Source organism: Colius striatus, chromosome 2 (genome assembly GCF_028858725.1).
Source record: "Colius striatus isolate bColStr4 chromosome 2, bColStr4.1.hap1, whole genome shotgun sequence".
Classification (NCBI taxonomy): domain Eukaryota; kingdom Metazoa; phylum Chordata; class Aves; order Coliiformes; family Coliidae; genus Colius; species Colius striatus.
The window spans coordinates 110,882,112-110,908,311 of record NC_084760.1 but is presented as its reverse complement, the minus strand read 5'-3'; the positions used below and the strand labels follow the sequence as shown (position 1 = coordinate 110,908,311).

Below are 26,200 nucleotides of genomic sequence, written 5' to 3'. Positions count from 1 at the left end.
CACTAACCGAATCGCAAGAAACTGTCTAGGCAATAAGGGTCTTCCAATCACTGCTCCTCTAAAACAAGTATAGGAAATGTGTTTACAACCTGCCATTTGCCTGCTGGCTTTCACTAATACTTTTACACACGTGGACCTACATCATAATTCGTGTTCTAAATAAGAAGAGTTGAAAGGGGAGGGGAAAAAAAAGCTTTTTGAACTATTTTTTCATCTGGTTTGGGAAGTCCCAAATGTTACAAAGCTTTTTTTTTCTGAGAAAAAAGTTATCTGTTGAGCTTTCAAGTGAACCTGCTCTGGTGAACATGTTCAAATAAACACGGTTACATCACTAGATTGTTACATTTATTTTCAAGACAGAGTTTAAATTTATCACATGTAACCTTTCACAATAATGTTACAAAAATACTTATCAAACTGATAGATCAGCTTAGTACTGGTTATAGTAAACTGATGTAGCAGTTTAATACACCATCATCATCCAAACAGTGCACAGAAACACTTTGTGCTTTTAGTTTATGCCGCTTGTTTTATCCCATTCTTCACATACAAAAATAAACCATAAGTCTCTAAAAACACCCATCGTTTTGGCAAGTGGTGAATATGTATACCCAGGGCAGGCAGGCCCATTCCTAAAGACAGTTGCTTTAAACAGCAGGCATCACTGCTTTTCTTTCGAGGTAGCCCTGTATCAAGCCTTGAACCCGAGACAGAATGATCTCATTGGAGCTGCTGCACTCTTCTGGGCCGTACGGAGGGTCAATCGTTAACACCCCCGCCACGCACAGGGTTCTTCCCGATTCACCTTGCTCCGTGATGGGGATGTGGTTCGTTTCTAGCCAAGTTTTCAAGTCATTCTTCCTCTTTTCAAGTTCTTCTGGGCTGTAGGTTTTGCTTTCTTCGGGTTCAAATATGCAAGAAAGCCGCTGCTTCATGTCATCATCCCCTTCTTTCAGTACTTTCACCTCCTGGATAGCATGGCCCAAGACAACCGTGATGGACACTTTCTCATCCTCCAGGAATGTTGCCAGGACAATGCTGTCAGGGAAAAGAAGGATGTATGAGTCACTGTACTTAACTGAAGACTGAGAAACACAGGCAGCTTCTTGGACATGAGTGTTCATTAGCATCAGCATGACCCCAGTATTTAGGCAGTATCTGAGTACTCAGCATTTTTCTTGAAAAGCATGTTGCTGTTCCCTGAAAACACTGAAAATGTGGGGCTTTGCTGGTACCTTCTGGCCTTGAATTTCAAACTACTCTAGATACTATTGAGCAGAATGTTACCTTAAAAAAACAGAGTGTACACTAAACTCAGAGCTAGGAATCTAAGTAGTTTTGAGCATCATTCCCAACCTTGATGAAGCACCTTAAGTCTTTCAAAATTCAAAAACAATGATCCCTTCTGTCCTGGTTTAATTCCACACATCAACTAAGCACCATGCTACTTCTCACCGACTACCTCCCAGCCAGGATAGGGAGGAGAATTGGAAAACAAAACTTGCAGGCTGAGATAAAAGCAATGTAATATCTAAAATGCCATAAAACATAATAACAAGAATAACATAGAATTATTATCATCACTAAACATATGAATGAAAGGTGGTTATCAAGGGGAGTCAACATGGCTTCACCAAGGGGAAATCCTGTTTGACCAACCTGATAGCCTCCTATTAGTGCATAACCGGCTGGATAGATGAGGGGAGAGCAGCGGATGTCATCTACCTTGACTTCAGCAAGGCTTTTGACACTGTCTCCCATAACATCCTCATCAGAAAGCTCAGGCAGTGTGGCTTGGATGAGTGGACAGTGAGGTGGATCGAGAGCTGGCTGAATGACAGAGCCCAGAGGGTGATGACCAATGGCACAGAATCGAGTTGGAGGCTGTGGCCAGTGGAGTTCCACAGGGATCGGTTCTGGGGCCAGTCTTGTTCAACATTTTCATCAACAACCTAGATGAGGGGACAGAGTGTACCCTCAGCAAGCTCACTGATGACACCAAACTGGGAGGACTGGCTGATTCCCCACAGGCTGTGCTGCCATTCAGCGGGATCTTGACCGGCTGGAGAGTTGGGCAGAGAGGAACCTCATGAGGTTCAACAAGGACAAGTGCAGAGTCCTGCATCTGGGAAGTAGCAGCCCCCTGCACCAGTACAGGCTGGGGATTGACCTGCTGGGGAACAGCTCTGCAGAGAGAGACCTGGGAGTCCTGATTGATAATAAACTAACCATGAGCCAGCAATGTGCCCTTGTGGCCAAGAAGGCCAATGGCATCCTGGGATGCATCAAGAAGAGTGTGGCCAGCAGGTCAAGGGAGGTTCTTATCCCTCTCTACTCTGCCCTGGTGAGGCCTCATCTGGAGTCCTGTGTCCAGTTCTGGGCTCCTCAGCTCAAGAGGGACAGGGAACTGCTGGAGAGAGTCCAGCACAGGGCCGCCAAGATGATCAGGGGAATGGAACATCTTTCATACGAGGAAAGGCTGTGGGAACTGGGGCTGTTTAGTCTGGAGAAGAGGAGACTGAGGGGAGATCTTATTAACATTTACAAATATCTAAATGGTGGGTGTCAGGAGGGTGGGACATCCCTTTTTTCTATAGTAGCTAGCAACGGGACAAGGGGTAATAGGATGAAGTTGGAACACAAAAAGTTCCACTTAAATATAAGAAAAAATTATTTCATAAGAACAAATGATTTCACTGTGAGGTGAGGGAGCCCTGGCACAGGCTGCCCAGAGGGGTTGGGGAGGCTCCTTTCTTGGAGGTCTTCAAGACCCGCCTGGACATGTTCCTATGCGACCTGATCTAGGTGAACCTGCTTCTGCATGGGGTTGGACTAGGTGATCTCTAAAGGTCCCTTCCAACCCCTACCGTTCTGTGATTCTATGATCGTTGTAATGAAAAGGAATATAACAAAGAGAAGAAACAAACCCAGAGAAAAGACAAGTGGTGCCCAATGCAGCTGCTCACCACCCACTAACCGATGCCCAAGCAGTGATTTGCCCTTCCTGTCCAGTCCCACCCCAGTTTATGTACTGGGCATGATGTCCCAGGATATGAAATAGTCCTTTGGCTAGTTTGTGTCAGCTGTCCTGGCCCTGCTCCCTCCCAGCTCCATGTGCACCCTCAGTGTCTGTTGGCAGCAGAGGGGGAGAAGCAGAAGAGGCCTTGACCTGTGCAAGCACTACTCAGCAGTAACCAAAACATCCCTGAGTTATCAACATTATTTTCAGCACAAACCCAAAATAGAGGCCTGTACTTATTAGGAAGAAACTCCATACCAGGACACCATACATTCAGCACACTAAAGCTGAAGGCAATGAATGGTGGCAGCTAATAACATCAGAAACCTTTCATAACAAATTATTAATTATTGATAAAAGAATACTATGGCTTGAGTATTACAGTGGGGACACACCGCAGCAGGTTCACACTCATGTTGCAGCAGCCTGATCTTTTCCCCAGGGCACCTACATTCCAGAGTTCCCAAAGTACAGGTACGAAAGCAGCTTGTTGTATTTCTAGAAACCCCCATATATCATATGGGGGAAGAAAAACTCCAGAATTTGATGCAAGCACTTTGCTGATCTGTCTTTGCCACCAAAGATGCCACTTTCCATAGTGGAAGTAATGACTTTTTGGAAAGTGTGCAATGAAATATGCCTTGATTTTAGCCTGGGTCATCTCCAGAATCACTCATATCTGTGTGCATCTTTTCTACCAAAATGGTCAGCAACTGTTAAAATTAAGAGTATCTGAGCTGCTCCAGAGCTGAAGCAACAACCAATGTTTTAGACTCTAAGATGCTTTTGTTTCTAAGCCTTCATCTTCTGTTCATGTGGGACAAGCTCACAAAAAAAAGGTATGAAAAAACTCTGTCAGCAAGAAGCCGAATTTCTGCCTTTTAAATCCCATTTTCAAATCACTCAAGATACCAGACACCTGTAGCACCACTTTCTGTCCAATACCTTTGCTGATATTCCCTGCTTCCTCTCCAAAGCAGCCCCTAAACCTTCATGGGCATGGATGTGAGAACTCTTGACACAAGATAAGGATTTCAGCATCTAAAGCATTAAAAACAGTCCTGCATTCTTCCTCTCTTTGTGAAGCAGGGCTTGGTATATTACCAAAAATAGTCCCAAACACCTGCATATCATTTCAAGTACTGACCTCACTGCCACGATAAAATCCACATGAATCCAGATATTACCCATTCCCTAAACTTATCAGTCCTTTGTATGAGAATAAAGTGGATTTAGGTGAACTGGCCTCATCAGGTACAATGCTGTTTTCTCTTAGGTCTTGCCAGTTAAAAATCTGGACACGCAGCTCCCACATGCAGGTTTTGCTCCAGAAAAAAAACCCAGAAGCTTAACAGAAACAAAATTTTTGGTCTTACCTGGCAGAAATGGGGTCAACTGTTAATACCCATCCTTCATATTCATGTTTCTCAACTGCAGCAACTTTCACCATTTTGTTCACATACGTTTCCCAGTCTAAAGGGCTTTTACTCTGCCACTCATCCATATTTCCTACATCCAGAACCTAGAAAACAGAGAGAACAATTAGCAAAAGCAACGAATCCTTTTGCTTTACCTTTCTTGTCAGAACTGAGTTTGCCTCTAGGTAAGGACTCTCCATCGATCTTAGGCACAACTTGCATTTTTGAAAAGCAAACGTTCACACAAGTGGTTTGCATATTGCTGCAGTTCTGTAATTTCCAACCCAGACCACTTGTTTTTAAAGGCACGGAGTGAAGCCTAGAAAATCACCATTCTACAAACTTAACACTTTCCCGCTCCACTAAACGCTCCTTTTATTGCTCTTGCTACCTTACAGAACCTCCCGGTTCTTTGTCCCTTGTAAGTTTACCACCTTTGCTCCCTGTACTGGCACATTGCTTGTGTCCCAGCTCTTTCCACTACCTGTGGGTGACACTCATCCACCCGGATCCCGGCTCTATCCTTGTCTCCTTCGGCTAGGCGAGCAACAAGAGCTGCACCACTCTTTTCCTAACGACAGCAAAGCCACCCCTGGGGCCACACAAGCTTTGGTCTCCATCCCACGATCCCTCCGCGAAAGGGACCAGAGACGGGGACAGCGCAGTGCAGGGAGGACAAAGGGCCGGAGGAAGCTCCCGGCTGTGTTCCCGCCAGGTTCGGCGCCGCTGACACCCCGTTCCCGGCTGAGGCCGCGCAGGGCCAGCCGCCCGCTCCTCCCAGCCCCGCTGCAGCAGCCGCGCTCCGCGGGGGCCCGAGGGGAGCACATCCGGCCCTGCACCCCCATTCCCGCTCACCGACTCGCTGGCCGCCGGCTCTCAGCCCTGCCGAGGCCGCGTGGGAGCTGAGCAGAGCCGAGGCCGAGCCCAGCCCGGCCCGGCCAGGCCCTTCCTGGCGGCACCGCCGCTTACTGCTCCCCTCGAGGGGGTTGAGGTTTTTTAAGCACGGAATTTTATGCTTCTGAGGCAATAGAGACACAGCTCTGCATATAAATTATAGCCAAGTTTATACACAGGAGGCCGGGCTGCGAAGCGCGGGGGTGGGTGCCCTGCCTCACCTCAGCCGGGTTGTGCTGGCCGCTGCTCTGCCTGGTGCTGCGGGACTGCCGACTCGAGTGCCTAACATCGCGGCCCGAGCCTCTGCGAGCAGCCCGTGCGCGTAAATGAGCGCAGATACACGCGTGGCTGCTCCATACGAACCGGGTATCTCTGCTCCCTGGCTCCGGGTTGCCTTTACAGCTTTCTGGGGACGCTTCCCGCGGTGGAAGATATCAGGGACTTAGCGGAAGCGAGCCCGGCATGACTTTATGAGAGGAACCGAGACAGCTGCCGGCACTGCCGCACCGCTTTCCCGAGCCTACAGCGTCCCTTCGGGTGAACCGGCAGGAGCCTGAGGCGCTTCTCTTCCCCGCGGCGGCTAGCCCGGGGAGAACGCCGCCCGTCGAGCCTCGCCTTCCGAGGCGCTGCGGTCCCGCTGGCTCACCGGGGGGCCCGCGGCTGCCGGAAGCTTCTCGCCGAGCCCCGGACGGCCGCAGGAGCGCTGCCCAGCCGAGCCCGTCCCCCTGAGGCGCCGCCGCCCGCCCGTCGCGCATGCGCGGCGCCGCGCCGCCGGGGGCGTGGGGAGGGGCGGGCGGGCGCGGGCGGCGGCGCGTGCGCGCGGCGGGGCAGCCGTTGGAGCCGTTGGGATGTCGCGCTACGGCCGCTATGGAGGCGGTGAGTCCCCCCGCCGCGGCGGCGGCGGCAGAGGGCGGCTGCGCGGGACGGAGGGCGAGGGGGAGGCGTTGCGGAATGGGCCGATTGAGCGCGGCGCGCGGCCGGCCGGCTCTCGGCCAAAGGGAAGGAAGGCGAGGTGGCCGTTGCCGCCGTTGTCGCCGCCGCCATTTTGCGTCAGCGGCCGTGGCGGGGGAGGATGGGGGAGCGGGGGGTGGCGTGCGCGTGCCGCGGCTCGCAGGGAAGGCGGGAGCGGGACGCGCAGAACAAGATGGCGGCGCGCGGGGGGGGGCGGGGCGCGGGGTCCCGCGCTGCTGACGGCCGCTCCGCTCCCTCCCGGCAGAGACCAAGGTGTACGTGGGCAACCTGGGCACGGGCGCGGGCAAAGGCGAGCTGGAGAGAGCCTTCAGCTACTACGGGCCGCTGAGAACCGTCTGGATCGCGAGGAACCCGCCGGGGTTCGCCTTCGTGGAGTTCGAAGACCCGAGGGATGCCGAAGATGCTGTCCGCGGGCTCGATGGGAAGTACGTGCGTGTGCATTTCAGATCTGGGCGGCAGCTGCAGGCGGTTTTAATACCAGAGGGAGAATCGTTTTGGTGTTTTTTTTTTTTCCCTTCAGTTTTTCTCGTCTTTGCATTTCTGCCTTAAACAGTAAAGATTAACTTAGAGCCTTGTTGCAGGGTAATATGTGGCTCCAGGGTTCGAGTGGAAGTGTCCACAGGGATGCCTCGTCGGTCCCGCTACGACAGGCCTCCTGCCCGGCGCCCCTTCGACCCCAATGACAGATGCTACGAGTGTGGTGAGAAAGGCCACTATGCTTATGATTGTCACCGCTATAGTCGCCGAAGGAGGAGCAGGTACGTGCGGGGCTGGGGCGGCTGGGTGGCTTTGCCAGTTCGCTTGTGTGTAGCTCTTGTTAGCAAAGAACACAATGTTACGCCAGTTTTTCTTTTAAACTTTTAACGCTAGAATAAATGTATAGGTTTATATTACAATTTGTTGCTATTTCTATCAAATGTTACTATCTTAATAATCAACCTGGTCAAAACCTTTCAGGTTTCTTCGTTTGAGTCAGTCGCCTTGATTCAGAATGTCACGAGCCTTAAGATTTCATGCTGAGGCGCCTTGCAAATCCGACACTTAAGATCCTCCTAGACCTTGAGGTGATCAGCATAAGAGGCCAGATCCCCTCGAGCCATCTACACGTAGCTTCACCTTATTCTTTAAGGGCAGAAAATTTGAGACGGTGACCGCCGTAAACAGTAAATTTGGCTTTCAATTGGGGCCCCCCTCCGGTTTTAGAAAGAGGAACACCAGATTGACCACATTCCCCGCTAGACAATTCTTCTTGCGTCAATCAAGCCTCACCCTGTGGCTCTTTGGGCTGTCAGTTTGATCGTCGTTAGATTGAAGAGAACACCTAGATGCAGCGATCGGCTATAGATACTTCTAGATCGTCTAGATCTGCTAGACCTTGGGCCAAAGAGGGTCGACCTGCAAACTTGCAAGGTTTATTTTAAATACGCATTACAGTGTTTTCTATTCTAATGTAATTCTGCAATGTAATTCAGCTTTTAACATTTTTCTAGGTAGTAAAAATGCTCAAGACAAGTAGGCCCAGAGATTTTTTTTTTCCAACTGACAGATGCTAGTTCTTTAGTTGTCTGAAATCAGTTTTGACTTCAGCAGGGCCTCACGTGCAGCGGGTGCTGCAGCCGTTTCCTGATACCTCTTTTCTCTAACCTAAACCCAGGTCCCGGTCCCGCTCCCGCTCGAGGTCCCGCGGAAGGAGGTATTCTCGGTCACGCAGTCGCAGCCGCGGTAGGAGGTAGGCTGAAGCTCCTCTTTCATTTACTTCTTTTGCTTAGAAAAGTAATCTACACATTTAACTCTTTGTCTTCAACTCCTCTGTTGCAGGTCCAGGTCAGCTTCCTATCGTAGGTCCCGGTCTGTTTCTCCTCGTAGGTCTAGGTCCGTGTCTCCTCGACGGTCCCGATCGGGTTCCTTGAAGAGATCAAGGTAACGGGTAGTAATGTTCAATAGGTTTTATGCTTTTGGTGGTTTGCTTTTTGTTTTAGTTAAAGTGATTCCAAAAGGTATCAGCAGATGTCAAAAGGTGTTGAGCTTAGAAATCAGGCTTCAGCTGCTTCATTCAGAAGGTTTCTGGCAACTAGTTGAATTTAGAGGCATGGTGCTGCTATTAGTTTTGACACCTTACACAGCTGCGAATCCCATGATGGAAGTTGGATGCCTAAAGTGTCTAACGATGGATTAAGTTCATTAGACGTTAAGTTCAATGTGTAGGCATCAACCTAAGTAGTGCTGTAATTGTCATCGCTTCAGGTTGAGTTGACTTCTTTGATTTTGTTTTATTTTGTGTTTGTTTTAATTTCAGATCTAGATCAAGATCCAGATCTAGATCCAGGTCTGTGACATGGCCCCGAAGCAGGTAAGCTGTCTTCTGTACTGTGGAGACTTAGTAAAGGTCGCTTCAGAGCCTGTTTAGACTTTCTAGCAGCTGTTGTCATTTTTAGAAGAAGCTGTATTTTCTCTCCCCTAATGTAAAGGTCTGTAGTTTTAAAAAGCAATATGGAAGATCCTTCTTTCTCTTTTTATTCTTTGACATGTCACTGATACCCAGGTCCCAGTCATCATCACCAGTACTGTTCTGGTCAGGTTGCATTCACACCTGACATAGCAAACATTCAGAATAACCTGAAAAACCTTTCCTTTGTGTAGCACACACAAGATGTTATTTGTCAGAGAAATGAGGATGCCCTTCCAGTAGTGTGTTAAAGCAGAATATATAGCCAGGCAAGTTGATAAAAGCTCCCTAGTGCCCTGAGTGTTCGAGGTGTTTCCAGCTCTGCTGATTAACAAAGTGCCAGTCTGCAGGAGCCACATTCCATTTGAGATATACACCTGACAGTATTATATCATTTATATCAACAAATATGCTGTAAGAGTGATGGTCTAACTTTAAAGGAACACAGGATGTCATTCCTTGAAGCTGTAGTTCAATCCTTCCATGCAGCTTGTGCTTTGGGCAGCCTTGTCCAGCCAGTGTGGCTGACGTAAGTTAATCAAATGTCCTTAGCCCACTGCTGGAGGAGAAGAGTAAACTGAAGTTCTGCTCTGAAGGAGATGGTACTGCTCTTGTCCTGCCCACTCCCAAGCCTGCTATTCTGATTTGATGGCTGTTCTTTGAAATCAAGAACATAATTGTTCTTGAAGAACAATTACGAAGAACACAAAAAACTGCAGGGAGGCTGTAGCTGAAGGGACTAAGTGGAAAAGCTTACAGCTGAAGATGGGAGATGTGCCGAAAGGTGGTGGTGGTGGCATTTTCTGTGTGGAACAGCAAGCAGTGACAGGAGTTTTTAGGGAATGAAGAGTCTTCTCCCAAGTAACGAGTGAGGGAACAAGATGGAATGACATCAGGTTGCACCAGGGGAGGTTTGGCTTGGAGATTAGAAAGAACTTTTTCCCTGAGAGGGCTGTCAGCCCCTGTCCCAGGCTGCCCAGGGAGGTGGTGGAGTCCCCATCCCTGGAGATACCGCAAAGCCGTGTAGCTGAGGTGCTGAGGAACGTGGCTTAGTGGTGGGCTTGGCAGTGTGAGGGGAGGGGTTGGACTTGATCATCTTAAAAGGTCTTTTCCAACCAAAATAATTCTATCATTCTATAAATATTTTGAGCAAGTACACGTGTAAGATGAAGTGCCACCTGCATCAGCAAACTCCAGTCATCAGCCCAAGGCCAAAGCACAGAGCAACATGTGCACCATCGATTTAAAAAGCTTTCTTCTGAAACTTGGCAGAAGCCCTGAAACTGCAGGATTCTGAACATTCAATGTGATGGTGCTTAGACACATAGTGCGACTCTTGTGCCCTTAGATGTGAGAACATGGCATGCTAACAGCTGCCCTGCTGAGCTGTGCTTTTTTTTTTCTTGTAGGTCTAGGTCTCATGGCAGATCAAAGTCTGGCTCGCCAGCCAAGAGGTAAGCATGCAGAGATGAAGCCTGCACTCGTTACCCAGAACTCACTGCTAGGTTTACATGATTACCTGGTCCTTGAGAAAAGAAGTCCCCCAAACGTGGGTGCTAATCTGTTTGCATTTCCTCTGCAGTGGTTTGGAATATGTTCCTTACCCATCTCTCTGTTTTTATTAGCTCTGCAGTTTCCAACATAGTACCAGTTTTGAGGGGGTGTCTTTGTGCTCAGTTCTGTTGTATTGGGCTGTTTAGTCTAGAAAAGAAAAGACTGAGGGAGGATCTTAACATTTACAGATATCTAAAGGGTGGGTGTCAGAAGGTTGGGACATCCCTTTTTTCTATAGTAACTAGCAACAGGACAAGGGGTAATGGGATGAAGCTGGAACACAAAAAGTTCCACTTAAACATAAGAAAAAGCTATTTCCCTGTTGAGGTGAGGGAGCCCTGGCACAGGCTGCCCAGAGGGGTTGTGGAGTCTCCTTCCTTGGAGGTCTTCAAGACCTGCCTGGACATGTTCCTATGTGACCTGATCTAGGTGACCCTGCTTCTGCAGGGGGGTTGGACTAGATGATCTCTAAAGGTCCCTTCCAACCCTACCATTCTATGATTCTGTGACAAAAAGCTTCAGCTTCAGTAATGGTGACAGAACAACAGGAATCTGTGCTGATATTCCTGTTCTCAAAGCCTCACCTCAATACCACACCCTGTCTTCCTGTTTTCACGCTAAACAAATGGAGAATCAAAGTTGATTTGAGAACTTGGGTTTAATTTTTAAAGAGCCTTCTGGGTAGATTCCCATAATCATTCCATTGCTGTCTAAGATGCTTATTTCTTGAATAGAATAGTTGTGTCTGACCTTTAAGCTGCATTGTTGATGTTGTGTTTTGGCAGTCGGTCCAAGTCCCGCTCACCATCTCCAAAGAGAAGGTATGTTGATCTCCTTACTAATAACATAATCTCACAGAGCTGGCATTGTGGTAGCTGCAGTGATCTCTGCTGAGGAGTTTACTGCTTGTAGGAAAATACTGGAAAGGTATTTTGCCAAGATCTCTTGGACAGAAATAATGTTGTGATTCTGGTTTTATATGTGGTAATATGTAGCTGTGATGATAACTCCTCAGGATGCTGCTTATGTAGCAGTGCTTCCTCATGCTTTTGCCTGCTCCTGGGTTCCTTTCAGTCACAGTTTTATTGCACAGAGAGTTGGCTAGTGGTGAGCTTAAAGCACAGAGTAACTGTGGACATCAGCTTTGAGTCCCAGTAACAGTAAAGCGGAGGAAGAGAGAGTGGTGCAATCTACCAGAGCAGTCAGCAATGGAATCACCTTTGCCTTGGTGATCTTCCTACCCTGCAAGTTGTTTTGGGTTTATTTTTTACATACTTAGGAGGACTTTCTCCACTTAGGTTTGCTTCATTTAAAAATGTTGGTGGGTGTAGTGTAACCTCACAAACAATCACAAAGGACTCTAATAAACACAAATGCAGAGCGATCGCCATCATAGGTTTTGTCACGCTGCCGTGTCGGAGCAGTGAAGAAGGGTGAAGAAGCCCTTCAGATGACTGCAGTGATCAATTACAAACTGTGTTAAAAAAGTAACAGTAGAGAAATGCAAAACTACAGAAGTAAAGAAAATTAAAAAGCATTATGACCTGCTCTAGGTGATCCTGCTCTGGCAGGGCAGTTGGACCAGATGATCTTTCGAGGTCCCTTCCAACCTTTGGCATTCTGTGATCTCTGACATCAAATCATCAAGCCCTGAGCTTTGTCAGTAGTGCTTGGTTGGTTTATTATAAAGAGTGCTGGAGTAGTTTAGGTCTCTTCCCGTTGCTTTTCCCTGTCTTTGTGAATCCCAGCTGCGTGCTGAAATGTTAACTGTGGCTTCTTTTCCTTTCAGTCGTTCACCATCAGGAAGCCCTCAAAGAAGTGCAAGTCCTGAAAGAATGGATTAAAGTTATGACGTTAATCTTTTAGGAAGAAAGTTATTTTGCTTACATTATTATAAGGGATTTTGTGGTGTCTTTGTAAATGTAAGAATGTAGATAGAAGAGTATATCAACTGAAAATTTGGCATGATCTGGGTCTTCTGAGTTAGTCGTACCAATAGACTAGCACAGGTCTCTTTTTATTGTAAGAATTAACTTCCTGTGAGTGGGACTCTCATGTGGGACTTTTTTATTGGCACATTGAAATAAAATGTGTATTTTTAACTAAAACTTCTGTGTAGTAACCCTGCTGCTTCTGTTAACGTTTGGGTAATTTGAGCTGTGTGCCATGTAACGTGGATGACAAATGTCTCAAGCGGGAACGACTAATATCAGTGTCTTCTCAAACTAAGTCACTTCTCACGTTGATTTGTTGAACAGTGAAAGGATCCGTTTCTGCTTTCTCTAAAATGGAGTTTAAAATCCATCTCTGTCTGCAGGTGGCTACAAATTTGCATGTGCCCTCTTTTCTGCCTTTCTGCTATGTGGCAGGCATTCCTTTTTCCCCCTGCTCCAGTTGTTCTAGAAGGCTTAACTCTGGTGCTTGATGAGTTGTGATACCAGATGCCCAAAAATTTTAAGGAGGAGGTTTTATTCAAAGCACAGACATCTTTTGAACGAACAGCATCTGCAGAAACCTCTAAACCTAACAGAAATCATTAACTTGACGATTGCTACTTTCACTTGTTGCAGTTTTTTTAGTTCTTCAGGCTGTTAATATAAAAAAACCTTCTTAAAATGACTCAAGGCACGTTTTCCTTTTTTGAAGGGAAGGCGCACTGTCTTCTGACCTACTTTCTGAGGGCCCTCAGGAAAACGTGTTTGAGAGGCAAAAGAAAGCTGCTATTAGTCTTTCTGCAGCTCACTCAAACTTTCCTCCTTAAAGCGAAAGATTCTCACAGCTGACCTCAGGAATTCTAACCTGCTTCATGGAAATTGAGACCATTTTAAAGCAGCCCCAGATCCTGGAGATGATTTTGGTTGAATTAAGCTAATTTCTTACAGCAGAGACACACCTGCAGGATTAATTATTTGTGTATAGGTACGTCGAACTCTGTGTTTGTCCTTATTCTGTCGTCAAGAATTGCATGATGAGGCACTTTGTTGACACAGATGACAGCAAAAGGCAGGAAACAAGAGTGAACAAAGATTGGTAGGCAGAGGGTGAAACAGGCAAACTGTTTTACAAACTGTGGTGGGATAATACTTAGCAGAAGCAAAGGCCAGTTGTGGCAGTGGAGAAGGACTGAAATGGGAAGTGAGGCCTGTTGGGGCTTCTTATGAAATCTGTCACAGCATTTTCCTTCCACTGTGAACTACAACAGAGCATCTTCAATGTGAAATCACAAGATGAGCCTGGGTGACAGCCTGGGTAACCCATGATCTTTCAGAAACAAACCCGGTTTCCTGTTAGCAGTGACTTGATGGAGCTTTTTCAGTGTGTGAGTAAATAGTCCAGATGCTGAACATCCTGTCGTTGTGCAGTGCTGTCTGGCTTCTATGCCCAGTCCTGTCTGCCCAGACACCCCCGTGGTGCTCAGCAATGGAGGTCAGTGTTTTGTCTCCCAATTCCCTTCAATTCCACCGTTGCTGTCATGGGAATACAGGGGGAGGGTGACACAAATGTTGCCCTGTGGTGATTTAGCAGCAATGCCCAAAGCCTGTGACTTGTGTTTGGAATGTGTGCTGGCTGTGAGTGTCCTGCCTCGCTGGAGGCTGCCCTGGGGAGAGGCACACGGACACCACCGCTCCGGAATCTGATCAGCTTGTTGTCTCTTCTGTACTCTAAGGCAAACCTACTCCACAATAAACCTGCAGACTAACACGACAGCTGTTGGTACCTGTTTTTCAGTACCCAGAGACACTGTGGAAGATGGAACAGAGGAGCCTGGGTTCTCTGTAAGAGACTGGGGTTCCTCTAAACCCAGGCATACCAGTGACAGCCTGAGCAAGGAGGCAGGGCTGTACCAGGGCCATGGCTCTGCCCGTGGCTGTGGCCACCAGAAAAGCCAGCACTGGAGGTGCAGGGAGGGAGCAGTGGCCAATCTAGCACCCTCTCTGTAGTTGAGGCATCACAGGAGAGCCACAAGGTGCCTGTTTTGGGGGCCAGACTGGTGGAACTTGACCATGATGTGTCTGCCACATCAGTTGAGCCCAAGGGACAGGCACTTCCATGGGGGACAAGCCCATTCCCACAGGTCTGCAGCTGAGGAGGAAGGCTGGAGTGCTGCTGGCCCTGGCCACAACCTGCCAGTGGGAGCTGGAGTTGATGTGGCAGCAGTATGGCAGGAGAAGGTGGGGGTCAGGCTGCAATGCCTGGCCCAAAGGCTGGCTACCCCTGTGCACTGCCGTCCCCCAGCTTGTGACAATGTTTTACCAAGTCTCGGAAACATGGAAGTTTTCGTCAGACAGGGCCCTGTTAAGGAGTTTTTAGGATGTTTCACATGGAAACCCAACACTGATGGTTTTCCTCCTGCAGTTGTATATTCAGGATTGCAGATGGATGTACCCACTTCCCTTCAGCAGCCAAGGCACAGCACAGATGTTCTTGTGCAGCTACTGATGTTGGCTTCAAAAAGGGGAGTTAAGCCAGAGGAGCTAGGGCAGCTACCTGGGATAATCCCCTGCAAAGCTACTCTGTGTGAGCATTGCCGTGCAATGTTGCTGCTAGGCTGCCCAGGGGCACCCTTCCATGAGCTGACACTATGATCTGACGTGGGACAGGTCAGTGGCCAGGAGGGAGCTGCAGCCAGTGCAGCTCAGAGCACGATGCTGATGTAATGAACAGCCACAAGTTCCTCAGCCTTCCCACACACTCCACATGAATACTGCCACATATTTCCCTGCTGTAGTTTGTGCTGTGAGGTGCCATGTCCCTAAACAAGGTGTTTCCAGTGCTTTTTTTACCGTGAAACAAAACCTAATGCCTGGGGTGAGGCTGGACAGAGGGTGGGACCTTTGCACCGATCAGATAGCAGCAGAGATGGTGAAAGGAGTTTAAAGCCAGCAGAAACCACATGTGAAAACCACAGAGGAGGGAAAAAGTTCCCACATGGGATGCATCACTCAGACTAGCTGGAAAGATTGGCAGATTTCTGGCTAATGTGCCAGAGGCACTTACCCCACACAGTGGTAGGAGGCTGCATCCCTGTTCCTCACGCTGTGTTGAACACGAGCCATGTGGTGTGGTTGTATTCCTCACCTGGATGGAGCAGGGTGTTGGGGAAGTGGGGCTGGAGAGAGGCAGGAGCATGTCAGTGACCTGAGCACACACTTTGGGACCAGGGAGGGTGATGACGGCACGGCCGCATCCCCTTGGCCTTCCTGTGGCATTTCCAGCCTCAGTGTTTAACAGCCCCTTACTTGCTGGCTAGCTGAGTGGGTGAGTCCTTCCCCTGGTTGAATTCAGGCCCAATGGAGAGGACATGGGGTCTTCTGCTGTACACCCTGTGCCCTCAGGAAGACCCGTCTGCCCCGTAGACCCTGCTGCACTGGCTGAGCCCTGCCTAATGCTGCAGGACACTTTGAGCTGTGTCTGCCTCAGTTTTAGCAGCTACAACGTGTCCCCTCACCAAATGGACTGTGTTCATGCATTTAATACCCCAGAGAAATGGTGGGGAGGCGGTATGGTCCCATGCCACAGGGCCTGAGTAGCTCCCAGGGGTGGAGGAACAGTTTACCTTATTGACAGCATCGGGCCAGCTCTGAGTTTCCAGGCAGAAAGCTGAGTGCTTGGGGTACACGACAGCACCTTTGCCCTTCAGGGAGCCGTCCAGGTTGTTCCCAGTGTAAAACTGGATGCCAGGCTGAGTGGTGTGAACCTCCATGGCCCTGCCGGTGGGTGGGTGGCGAGCCCTGGGGAGGTGCCAGTGAGGATGCCATGGAGCTGCCCAAACAGGTGCCCCATGGCTCCAGGGGGGAGGGATCCTGCCCAGGTCCCAGCTCACCTGGCCACGAGGCGTCGAGCCCGTGCCTGCTGCAGGCAGAAGTTGTGGTCAAAGCCGTCCAGGCGAAACTTCTGCAAGTGCTTCCCCAGCTCCACAGGCTGCCGGAGATCGAAACCGGTGCCCTGCACAGCAGCCACCTCCCCTGGGCCAGGACAAGAGCAGTGTCAGCCAACACACACAGTGCTGGCCCCTGCACAGGCCTGAGATCACAGAATCACAGCATCTCAGAATGGCAGGGGCTGGAAAGGACCTCCAGAGATCATCCAGCCCAACCCCCTGCTAAAGCAGGTTCCCCTCCATCAGGTCACACAGGAACGTGTCCAGTTGGGTTTGGAAACCTCCAGAGCAGGAGCCTCCACACCCTCCCTGTGCAGCTTGTGCCAGGGCTCCCTCACCTCTACACCAAAGAAGTTTCTCCTTGTGTTTCAGTGGAACTTGAACTCACACATTGTAGTGAGCTGAGGGGCCAAAGCCCTTTGTGATCCTTGTCTCATTGCGGTGTCCTGCTTTGAGCCAGCTTGCCTTGTGGCCACTGTGACTGGGGCTGGCACACCACCACCCTGTCTCCAGGGTCACGGCTGTGCTCAGATAGGACAAAGCAAAGCCAGAAAAAAAAGAGGAGAGGGCTTGTGTACCTAGCTGTGCAAGCTAATTAATATAACCACCTCAAATCATTAGCTATTCATATATGCACAACATGTATATATGTATGATATATCTTTCTAAATACATAAGTCAATGGTTCCTCCCAGATCTCTGAACAAAAATCCACAAGATGGCCACAAAGGTGGCCCACTTGATGGGATGGTGAACATGGGTTGTATACTGAGACCAGTTCCCTTCTGCCTCAAGGCTTTGTTTAAGGGAAAAAAAGGTTTAAGGCCATAAAACTAGCATTTTCCCTCGCGTCTTAATTTTTAAGGTCTGATGTGGAGATGCAGCATCCTGTAACAAAGCTGTTCCAGTGGGAACAACCCTGAAACATCCTAAACACAGTGCAGAACACAGCCATCCCAACCCAAAGGCAAGGGGGTTTGCATGGAGGAGGTAAGAGAGGGAAGGGAAGGGAATTTTCCCTAAAGTCACACTTTCCAACCCCTCTCTAAAGGGAGAGGTTTTGGTGCTCGTGCCAGCCCCACGTGCTGTGCTCTGCTCCTCGCAGCTGTGTGCCCTCAGCTGTGGTTCTGCACCCGTTCCTCCCTGCAAACCTTCAGAAGCATCAGTCTCCACCTGACAAGCAGCACATTTCTGTGGCTTCTGATCCTATCTAAAAGGAGCGCATTTGTTGAATTCAGCTGCGGGGTGGAAAAACACCTTAAAAAGAAAAACCAAACCGTTCTGATTTAGGCACTTAGGTAACACACAGCAGCCACTGCACACAAGGGCTCTGTCTTTACTAGTTGCACAGATCTCAATTTCACCCCATGGCTAAGACTATACACAATTTTATCAGCTTCCAAAGCTACATTTACCCAAAACACCACAAGTGAACTACAAAAAGCAAGAGGCTGCAAGCCAGTCACAGCTCCATGGTCAAAGCAGTTGGGGGAAGCAGGGCAGTGGGTTTGGTATGGCCTTAAGCTGAGCAAAAACCACCCAGTCAGGGAGACCCACTCCTCGGGTGCAAGCCCATGCATGCACAGCGGTTTGTGTTCATCAACACAGATGTTAACTCTGGGTTTTAGCAGGTATCTGAGCTAAAAAACTTGCTTGTTTTCTTCTCTCTTTTTTGGCGTTTTCAAGCCTCTCTTCCTCTCCCTCCTGAAGTTAGATGGTGCAATCAGCAAAGCAGCCTGCAAGAGCACTGGGAAAATGAGCCCTGCCATTTCCAGCACAGCCTACGCTTACCAGAAACTGCTCCTGCTCCGCAGGCTCCCACAGCCCTGGGGCACATATGTCACACCACATTCAGTTTCTCTTCTGCTGATGTTAACTGCATGCAGGAGTGCAGCCCTCGTAGCATTTATGCCTCAAACTGGCTTCTTGGTGCTCCCATCACTGCTGTGTCCTCCAGCAACCCCCAGCCCGGCACCCTCGCCTGCCACAGCTCAGCATCTGCACTCCCATGGCTTCCGTTCCTCTAAACCAGTCAGGCTGAATGAAAAGCCATTATTTAGGGGCAAATCTTTTGCTTTTTTCAAAAACTAAGCCAAAAGTGGCTCTTTTTCTTGGTTTTTTTTTTAACAGTGCTTTTCATTCTCAAACCCAACAAAACCAGGTGCTGGATTCATTTTGCAATTAGCCCGACCGTTGCCGGCACCCAGCGCAGTCACCTGTGCCAAGTGAGAAGTGGGTGCTGGGCCAGCCCAGTGGGAGGGCTGGGGTGAAGCCCCCCAGAGCAAGGTGCCTCCTTGTCAGCAGTGGCACCAAGTGTGTGTGTTTGATGCTGCCTCTCCTGCAAGTAAAGGAAACGTGTTCCCCGTCCCAGCTTGATCAGGTTATCTAATTTAGCAGCTCGATTGTTTAAAGGAAGGAACAGAGTGGTAGTGGTGGGGGACAACAACATATAAAAGACAACTCAAAAGCCCTGTTTTTTTCCTTTTTAACCCCTAAATCAAGACCAGGTGCAAGAGGCTGCCAGGTTGCTGCTCTGTGCTGAGGCTGGAGACAGCAGCAATGCCACCTCTGTTTAAATAACCTGCTTAGCTTGTTTTCATGCTGCTTTCTTCGTCTGACTTTCCTGTTTTATCCATGCAGGACACTGAATATGCAAAAGTGCTGGGTTTGTGTCTTCAGCCTCCCAGCTGTCCCATCCCAATGAGGGGCCTGATGGCTCAGCCCTTGCAGGGAAGGATGATGCTGGGCTCCTGGGTACCAGGGATCCTTCCCTGCAGCTCTAGATCTCAGTGCTGGGCCTGAGAGCTGCCCTCCAGATCTGGGAGGCTGACCACATCCTGGTGTGCCTAGTGGTCCTACTGGCTCTGGGAACCGTGTTGCAGAGAAATGCCGGACAAACAGGTCTGGAGGGACAGGCCTGGATCCTGTGTACAGAGCTTCTCTCTTGGATGGGCCCCTTAGACACATGTTGCAGCCTCACATTCACTTGCTTCTGGCTCTTGCTCCTGCCTGCACCCACCGGACAGACTCGGGTCCACCAGCTCTCCAGGCTTGGTGCTGGTTATAGTCCCTGTTACCAGGCTCTGCCCACTCTGCCCAGGTGCTGTGGAACTGTACCCATGAGCCAGGAGTCCCAGAGTGTCCCCCCTTTGCCAGGCAGGCAGTGCTGTTCCCCCACACCCACAAACACTCCTCTGTACTACCATCTCCCCCACCTTGGGCATCACACCACCTACCCGTGGGGATCTTGGTGTCGTCCACAGGCAAGTAGGAATCTGCTTCAATCGAAATCTCGTGGTCGTAGATATCCCGTGAGCCCTGCAGGAGAATGGCAGCCATTGGTGTTCCTGCAATGGCCCCTCCACTGCTCGAGCAGCTGTAGGGAACTGACTGCCCACAGTGGTGTTACAGCTGAGCTGGTAGTGCCTTGGAGGAACAATCTCCCACAGGACATGAGGGCCGTAAATCCTGCAGGGCTGAAATTATCTGCCTGAACCTGCACCTCAGCAAGCACTGCCACCCTGCAGACCAACTAGCCAAAATATGCTGGCTGCTGAGCACAGAGCCTGGCAAAAGAGGAAAGAGTGGGGAAACACAATCCATGCTCCTGGCTTCTCTTAAGCATCAGACAGGGTTGTGCTCCTCTTCCTCTCCCGCAGCCCCAGGGATGTTGGCAGGCAGCCTGATGGGCTGGGAGTGGAGCTAAGCCTGCATGTGCTGTCTAATCTAAGCAGCAATTTCATGCCCAAAGGTCTCTCATTCCTCTAGAAACGTGCCTGAGCTGCACACTGTAGGTGTTGGTATTACCATAGCCCCAGGAGGACATACGAATGGTAAACCAACAACTGCACAGCCATGATTTGAGCAGCAGCCTGAGCAGACTAACTGCATGGAGGGGCTGGGATGTCCCTCACTAACACTTTTGAGGGTCTTGGTCTCACATACAAGTGTGACTGCACTGTCCCATCCTCTTGCTCTGCCCAGAAACATTTTATTTAACAGATCCTTTTCCTTCAAGATGAGCTATAAACATGGTGATATACAATACAGTGCCCATCTAGTTGGCAGGACCCTGGATTGGTTTGTGGGAGCTCTCTGCATCCTGCTACAGTCCTGCTCTGCAACCTTCAGTGCCTTACATCCCTTTCCGTAACGTTCCTCTCCAATCTGACCTCAGTATTTTGGTGCTGTGCTGACTCTGGCTGGCACTACAGACCTTGATCTCAGCTGCACTATCCATGCAAGGGTTCAGTACACTGTCCCAGAAGCACAGAATTACAAAATCATGGAATGGTAGGGGTTGGAAGGGACCTCTAAAGATTTAGTCCAATCCCCTTGCTCAAGCAGGACCACCTGGATCAGGTCACACAGGAATGTGTCCAGGTGAGATTTGAATGCCTCCAGAGAAGGACACTTCTCACTCACCCTGGGCAGCCTGTGGCAGGGCTCCCTCAGCCTCACCGCAAATAAGTTTTTCCTTAAGTTGAAGTAGAACTTTTTGTGTTCCAGCTTCATCCTATTACCCCTTGTCCTATCACTGGACACTATAGAAAAAGTGTTGCCCCATTCCCATGACGTACACCTTTCAAATACTTGTGTTAATGAGATCCCCCCTCAGTTTTCTCCAGGCTTAACAGCTCCAGGTCCCACAGCCTTTCCTCATAAGGAAGATGCTCCAGTCCCCTGATCATCTTGGTGGCCCTGCGCTGGACTCTCTCCAGCAGTTCCCTGTCCCTCTTGAGCTGAGGAGCCCAGAACTGGACACAGGACTCCAGATGAGGCCTCACAAGGGCAGAGTAGAGAGGGAGCAGAACCTCCCTCTACCTGCTGCCCACACTCTTGCTGATGCATCCCAGAATTTCATTTGACTTCTTGGCTACGAGGGCACATTGCTGGCTCGTGTTTAGTACCAATCAAGGACAGCTAAGAAAGGCCAGTCCATCACTACGGAATGCTAGTTCTGCACCTCCTTCACAATCTCACCAAGGGACCAGGAGAGGCTGAAACTCCCCAGTTACACACATAATTGGGATGTCTCTGTTCACAATGCACTGGGGTAACTCATCCTCAGTGGAGGTCTATGTGCACACAGCCCATAATGTAGAGAGACAACTCCCATCGCTGTGTCCCCAGGAGCGTTCTCTGTCCCCAGACCTGCACGTTGGTCCCAATGATCCCATGGGAAGCTGATGGATCATTCCCTAGATTCCCAGGCTTTCCCTGCACAGTGCCTCTCTCCATGGGGTTCATCTCCCCATTGCTTACCTGCCCTGCAAGGTTGAAGTATGCGTGGTTTGTCAGGCTGATGGGGGTGGTCTTGCTGGTCTGGGCTCTGTAGTTGATGGCCAGCTCGCCACCGCTGAGCGTGTAGGTCACCCAGACCTTCAGGTCCCCAGGGTAACCTTCCTCACCGTCGGGGCTGAGCCGGAAGAAGCAGACACCGTTGGGAAGGACCTGGGGGCTCCAGAGAACCTGCAAGGAGCGTGCCATTGGTGGGACAGTCATGGGAAATGCCATGCCCTTCTCTCCTGCCCCAGGCTGGGCTTGAACCCAGGGACAAAAAGTACACAATCATCTCTTTTGTCCTAGGATTAAAAAAAACGCATTCAAAAGCCCAATCTTTTTCTCCCTATGAGAGACTAAAACCCAATATCCTCTTGTTGAAAAAGGGAAGTGGGAGAAAACACAAGCACCAGCCTGCTCTTGGTCAGCCAGGGCCAGCAGCAGCAAACACTTTTTCAGTGAGCAGCCCCATGAGACAGTTTGCTCTGATGGGGTTCTGTCCCAGCCTAAGAGGGTCCACACGTTAGATTTTTGCCTCGCAGCCGGACATATCCCCCCTCCTGTGGATTTCCTCAATGAGCTGCTGCCCTTCCCTCAGCTAACCCAGGGCTGGCTCTGGGACGATGTAAGTACTCACTGGGAGCTCCTGCTTAGGAGCTGGGATTGGGTTAATACTACCAGATGTGTTGACAAGTACATCCACACATCAGCGTTGATCCAGAAAACTGGGACTTCTCCATTTCTTGCCCCTGCCAGAGACCAGAGCTCTGCTTGGAGCCAAACCTGCTTCACTCACGAGCACATGGTAAACTTAGTTGCTCAACCAGACTGTTTGATCATGGAACTGGTGCTAAGCAAAAGTCAGCCCCTCGCAGGACGGATGTGTGACAAGAGACAAGGTGCCCAGTCTCTGAAGCTTTCCATCTACCTAAGTAACAGTTACTGTCTAATCAAAGAGGACAGATCTAGGTGCAGGGGCCAGGTAATACTTCTGACATCACCCCTTTCATGTCCTGTGCAGAGATCACTAACTCGGGGCACTTGTCAAAAGCCAACATTTCCACCAAAGAGGGGAAGTGAGAGTGCCAAATGTGATAAACAGGCTGAAAGGCAGCTGAGTGCAGTTCGACTGCAGCTCCCACTGCTGTGGGATGCTGTGGTTTTATATACGAGTTTCTATTTAAGTTCTTAGAAGAAAAAGGTGATAAAGGAAAGTCAGCAGAAAGATGTGACTATTTTTTAAAGATAAAAGGGTTATTTTCAAAAGTCTCCCAGTCCCCTAGCAGGGTGATCAGATAGTGTCGCTACATAAGCATGGCTGCAAGCTCCCTTCTCATCAGACCACACACTGACCACAGCACCAAGGTCTGCAAGGTTTAAAATAAACTGACAAAATGGCCAAGATAGTCATAGCCAAGAGCCAGCTACAGCTGACCACAAGTCTCTGCACAGTGACTGTTACCTGGCTGGCGGGGTCTTAAGCAGGTGCCCAAACATGCTGGAGGACATGAAGCCCTAGCTGGAAGATGCCACTGCCTTGTCCCCAGCAAGCAGGGGGAAGAGACCACGTCCCCCATCTGCACAAGACAGCCTATAAGCCCTGGCTGCAGAGGAGCGGATGTTTTCAGCTCCAGATCACAGGAGGTCAGGAGATATACAGAAACTTTAAACCAAATTGTCCTCTTTGGGGGTACAATAGAAAGGTCACCACTGTACTCCCTTTGTTTTCTAAGGCTGCTGAGGAGCATTTGATCTCAGTCTCATGCTGGTTCCCACTCACTGCCCAGAAATGAGCTTTTATCCAGACACGATGACTTTTGCCCCATCAGCCTGGATGCCCTTTCACGAAATAAACATTAACCTAGGAGTGCAGCTGCACCAGCATATTCCTCTAGGGAAAAGGTGGGCCAGCTACTTGCTGGTTACAAATGCATTTGATCTGATAAAGCCCAAGGCTTCAGGAAAGCACAGACTTCTGAGCCTGCTGTGCAACCAGCAGGGTTACCAACAAGGCTTTAAAGGGAGATGCTCCATTGCTCTTACCACTTGTATCTGGACTTCAGCAGCAGCTCTTGGGAGAAGATGGGAAGGGTTGAGTGCCCTGGGGCTAGGGAAAGGTTATTTTATCTCTGAAGGTCACGGGGAAGGGCTGGGGAGGGAATACAGTGCTGCTGGGGCATTTTGCAGGCCTGATCTAGTCACCTGCTGGCTGTGAGTCAGTGAGAGCCCAGGGTATGCAGTCAATGGGATGAAAGTGGCACCTAAGGGGATTATGCAGGAACCTCACTGAACCTGCAGCACCACTCTTCTCTCCCCTTACCTGGGAGTGCTGTCAAAAGCAAACAGCAATGATATTCAGTTTTTTGCAAACCCATGACCTATGGGCAGGTAACAGCTTTTAAAACACAAGTGCAAATGAGTCTGCTTGGATCACTGTTCCCCAGGAAACTTTGAGCACTGGGAATACAGCACCCACTCTGGAGCCACGTGGCTGGCTCCTTGGGAGCCTGCATCATGCATAAGGCTGAGTCCTCACTGCCATGTCCTAATCCAGGCTCTATGGGAGCAGCACCTCACCCCAGGACAACCCTGTCAGAGGGCTCAAGAGGCCTCAGGGCTGCAGTAACACAGAGGAAGCACAGCAACCCTCTGCATGGCCCCTGAGGACGACATAAGTGTGCTCTGTTAAGCCATCCAGGCAAAGACACACCAACCCAGCAGCTCACTTCCCCCCATTCCTGCATTCACAGCACTTCCTGGGTGCTGATTCAACTCAATAACCATCAGAAAACCCTGAAGGCTCAGGACTAAAGATGTCACATCTTTTTGCCACAACACCACAGCCTGTGTGTGCTGGTGGACATGGGGACCCAGCAGCTTGATTTTTACCTTGTCAAATCCCCTGGCTCCTCCGTGGAGGCTGTTGGGCCCATTGTTGATGAAGAGCTGATACTCCTTCCCCTCCATGGTGAACCTCCCCTTTGCAATCCTGTTGGCAACACGTCCCACAACAGCACCAAAGAAGGGGTGTTTCCTGGTGTAACCTCAACAAAAAAAAGCAGCATAAGGTTAAACAGAAGGATTGGGACTGGCTGGGTGGTCTCCAGGTGTGCTTACAGACTCTCTCTGCTTCCCCCTGGTACTAAACAGGTGACTGCAGTCCTGGTGTTTCACAGGACACCAAGCTTGCCAGTCATGCACATCTGTGATTAAAACAGTCTGATGGGATCATGTATTCTTTGCAGATTTGCAGCAAAGTCCTCTGTCACTGCCAGTCAAAGCGTGACACAGAGATGCCCCGTTTAAGGGGCACACTGCAACCTAGAGCCACCAGCATCCCTGGTCCCCCTCCACCACTGAGCACAGAACAGGCAGCAGGGGTCGTATTTATTCAGCCCACGATTTGGAAGGGACTCTGAGAAGCAGATCAAGCACTGTGGCAATAAACCAGGGAATGCTGGTTCAATTGCCTGATTTTCATTTTTAATTTATTATTTTAAAAAGAAACAGACTTAGACCCACCTTCCAAAGTGTCAAAGCCCAGGACAACATCTGAAAACTGCCCATCCCTGCCTTTCGTCTCCAGAGCAGCAATTATGCACCCGAAGGACAGGATCTCCACTTTCACGCTGTCTGACTTTAAGATGAACTTTTCCACCACTCCTCCTCCTTGCTCCGGCGGCATCTGCCCAAACACCTCTCTCTTCACTTCTGTCATTGCTCCCCAAAGCCTGGCTCCCGGGCAGCAGTCAGGGAAGGACACTCAGGAGGAAGCAATGGTGGCCGGGAGCAGAGGAACCATAAAAATCACATGATTGCTTTCCAGAGTGGGGAGGAGTTAATGCCGTGCACTGGCTACTCCCCGTCAGTCGCCCCAGCGTGCTGCTGGCGAGTGGCAGCACAACTCCAGAGGGATGTGGTGGAGCGTGGAGAGGTGCCAAAGGCTTTCACCGTGAGGGCAAAGTCCCTCTGGGTCTGGTCGGCTGGAGGTGGTGGAGGAAAGAAGGAAAGATGCTGAGAAAGGGGAGAAAGGGTTGTGTGTGTGCTCAGGCAGGTGCTGCTGGGGCCAGGGAATGGGGCTGCCACCCTGCGTGTTTGGGCTTTTGGAGGACAGAGCATCAGTGTCACCAGCTCTTCTCCCCCACTTTCATCACACTGCCACAGCTTTCAGGGTCCTTGCAAAGTATGATGTGACAAAATGCTGTTTTCTCCGTTTATGCCCTCGCTTAGCCCCTCCACAAGAGGCACAAAGCAGGTCTAGCACCTGCTTTGTTTTTTCCATGGAGATGTTTGGGAGATTCTTCTCCCTCTCTACTCTGCCCTGGTGAGGCCTCATCTGGAGTCTTGTGTCCAGTTCTGGGCTCCTCAGCTCGAGAGGGACAGGGAAGTGCTGGAGAGAGTCCAGTGCAGGGCCATCAAGATGATCAGGGGACTGGAGCATCTTTCATATGAGGAAAGGCTGTGGGAACTGGGGCTGTTTAGTCTGGAGAAGAGGAGACTGAGGGGAGATCTTATTAACATTTATAAATATCTAAAGGGTGGGTGTCAGGAGGGTGGGACATCCCTTTTTTCTATAGTAGCTAGCAACAGGACAAGGGGTGATGGGATGAAACCGGAACACAAAAAGTTGCACTTAAACATAAGAAAAAACTATTTCACTGTGAGGTGAGGGAGCCCTGGCACAGGCTGCCCAGAGGGGTTGTGGAGTCTCCTTCCTTGGAGGTCTTCAAGAC

General features: G+C 49.8%; 3 protein-coding genes across 5 annotated transcripts; 1 reads left to right on the top strand and 2 right to left on the bottom strand.

Annotated features, from left to right (window-relative positions):
- Positions 1-330: 330 nt before the first annotated feature.
- Positions 331-6,062, bottom strand: GEMIN6 (gem nuclear organelle associated protein 6). Of its 3 annotated transcripts, none has more exons than XM_061990407.1 (3): positions 5,553-6,062; positions 4,396-4,541; positions 331-1,038 (listed from the first exon to the last, which is right to left on the bottom strand). In XM_061990407.1, exons 2-3 carry the CDS (start codon positions 4,521-4,523, stop codon positions 648-650), a joined length of 519 nt encoding a protein of 172 aa, XP_061846391.1. In that variant the 5' UTR covers positions 4,524-4,541; positions 5,553-6,062; the 3' UTR covers positions 331-647. The 3 variants fall into 3 exon arrangements, with proteins under 3 accessions (XP_061846391.1, XP_061846390.1, XP_061846392.1); XM_061990406.1 differs by having other exon boundaries at positions 5,695-6,062; XM_061990408.1 differs by having other exon boundaries at positions 5,978-6,049.
- Positions 6,063-6,132: 70 nt separating this feature from the next.
- On the top strand, positions 6,133-12,411 carry LOC104561433 (serine/arginine-rich splicing factor 7). The gene is made up of 9 exons (XM_061989111.1): positions 6,133-6,207; positions 6,548-6,728; positions 6,885-7,061; positions 7,958-8,032; positions 8,122-8,223; positions 8,600-8,653; positions 10,159-10,203; positions 11,089-11,124; positions 12,093-12,411. The coding sequence occupies exons 1-9, from the start codon at positions 6,180-6,182 to the stop codon at positions 12,145-12,147; spliced, it is 753 nt and encodes a 250-aa protein (XP_061845095.1). The 5' UTR covers positions 6,133-6,179; the 3' UTR covers positions 12,148-12,411.
- GALM (galactose mutarotase) lies at positions 11,960-25,329 on the bottom strand. Its single transcript, XM_010207107.2, has 8 exons — positions 24,990-25,329; positions 24,357-24,511; positions 21,450-21,656; positions 19,421-19,502; positions 16,128-16,269; positions 15,861-16,035; positions 15,302-15,413; positions 11,960-12,130 (listed from the first exon to the last, which is right to left on the bottom strand). The coding sequence occupies exons 1-7, from the start codon at positions 25,183-25,185 to the stop codon at positions 15,336-15,338; spliced, it is 1,035 nt and encodes a 344-aa protein (XP_010205409.2). The 5' UTR covers positions 25,186-25,329; the 3' UTR covers positions 11,960-12,130; positions 15,302-15,335.
- Between the last annotated feature and the right edge of the window lie 871 nt (positions 25,330-26,200).

Coding starts and splice junctions, on each gene's coding strand:
- GEMIN6 (XM_061990407.1), bottom strand. CDS start 4,523: ATGGATGAGTGGCAGAGTAAAAGCCCTTTAGACTGGGAAACGTATGTG. Junction 1,039..4,395: donor GTTGACCCCATTTCTGCCAG/GTAAGACCAAAA, acceptor TTTCCCTGACAG/CATTGTCCTGGCAACATTCC.
- GALM (XM_010207107.2), bottom strand. CDS start 25,185: ATGACAGAAGTGAAGAGAGAGGTGTTTGGGCAGATGCCGCCGGAGCAA. Junction 21,657..24,356: donor GAGCCAGGGGATTTGACAAG/GTAAAAATCAAG, acceptor CGCTCCTTGCAG/GTTCTCTGGAGCCCCCAGGT. Junction 16,036..16,127: donor GCTCGACGCCTCGTGGCCAG/GTGAGCTGGGAC, acceptor GCACCTCCCCAG/GGCTCGCCACCCACCCACCG.
- LOC104561433 (XM_061989111.1), top strand. CDS start 6,180: ATGTCGCGCTACGGCCGCTATGGAGGCG. Junction 6,729..6,884: donor GTCCGCGGGCTCGATGGGAA/GTACGTGCGTGT, acceptor GCCTTGTTGCAG/GGTAATATGTGGCTCCAGGG. Junction 7,062..7,957: donor AGTCGCCGAAGGAGGAGCAG/GTACGTGCGGGG, acceptor ACCTAAACCCAG/GTCCCGGTCCCGCTCCCGCT.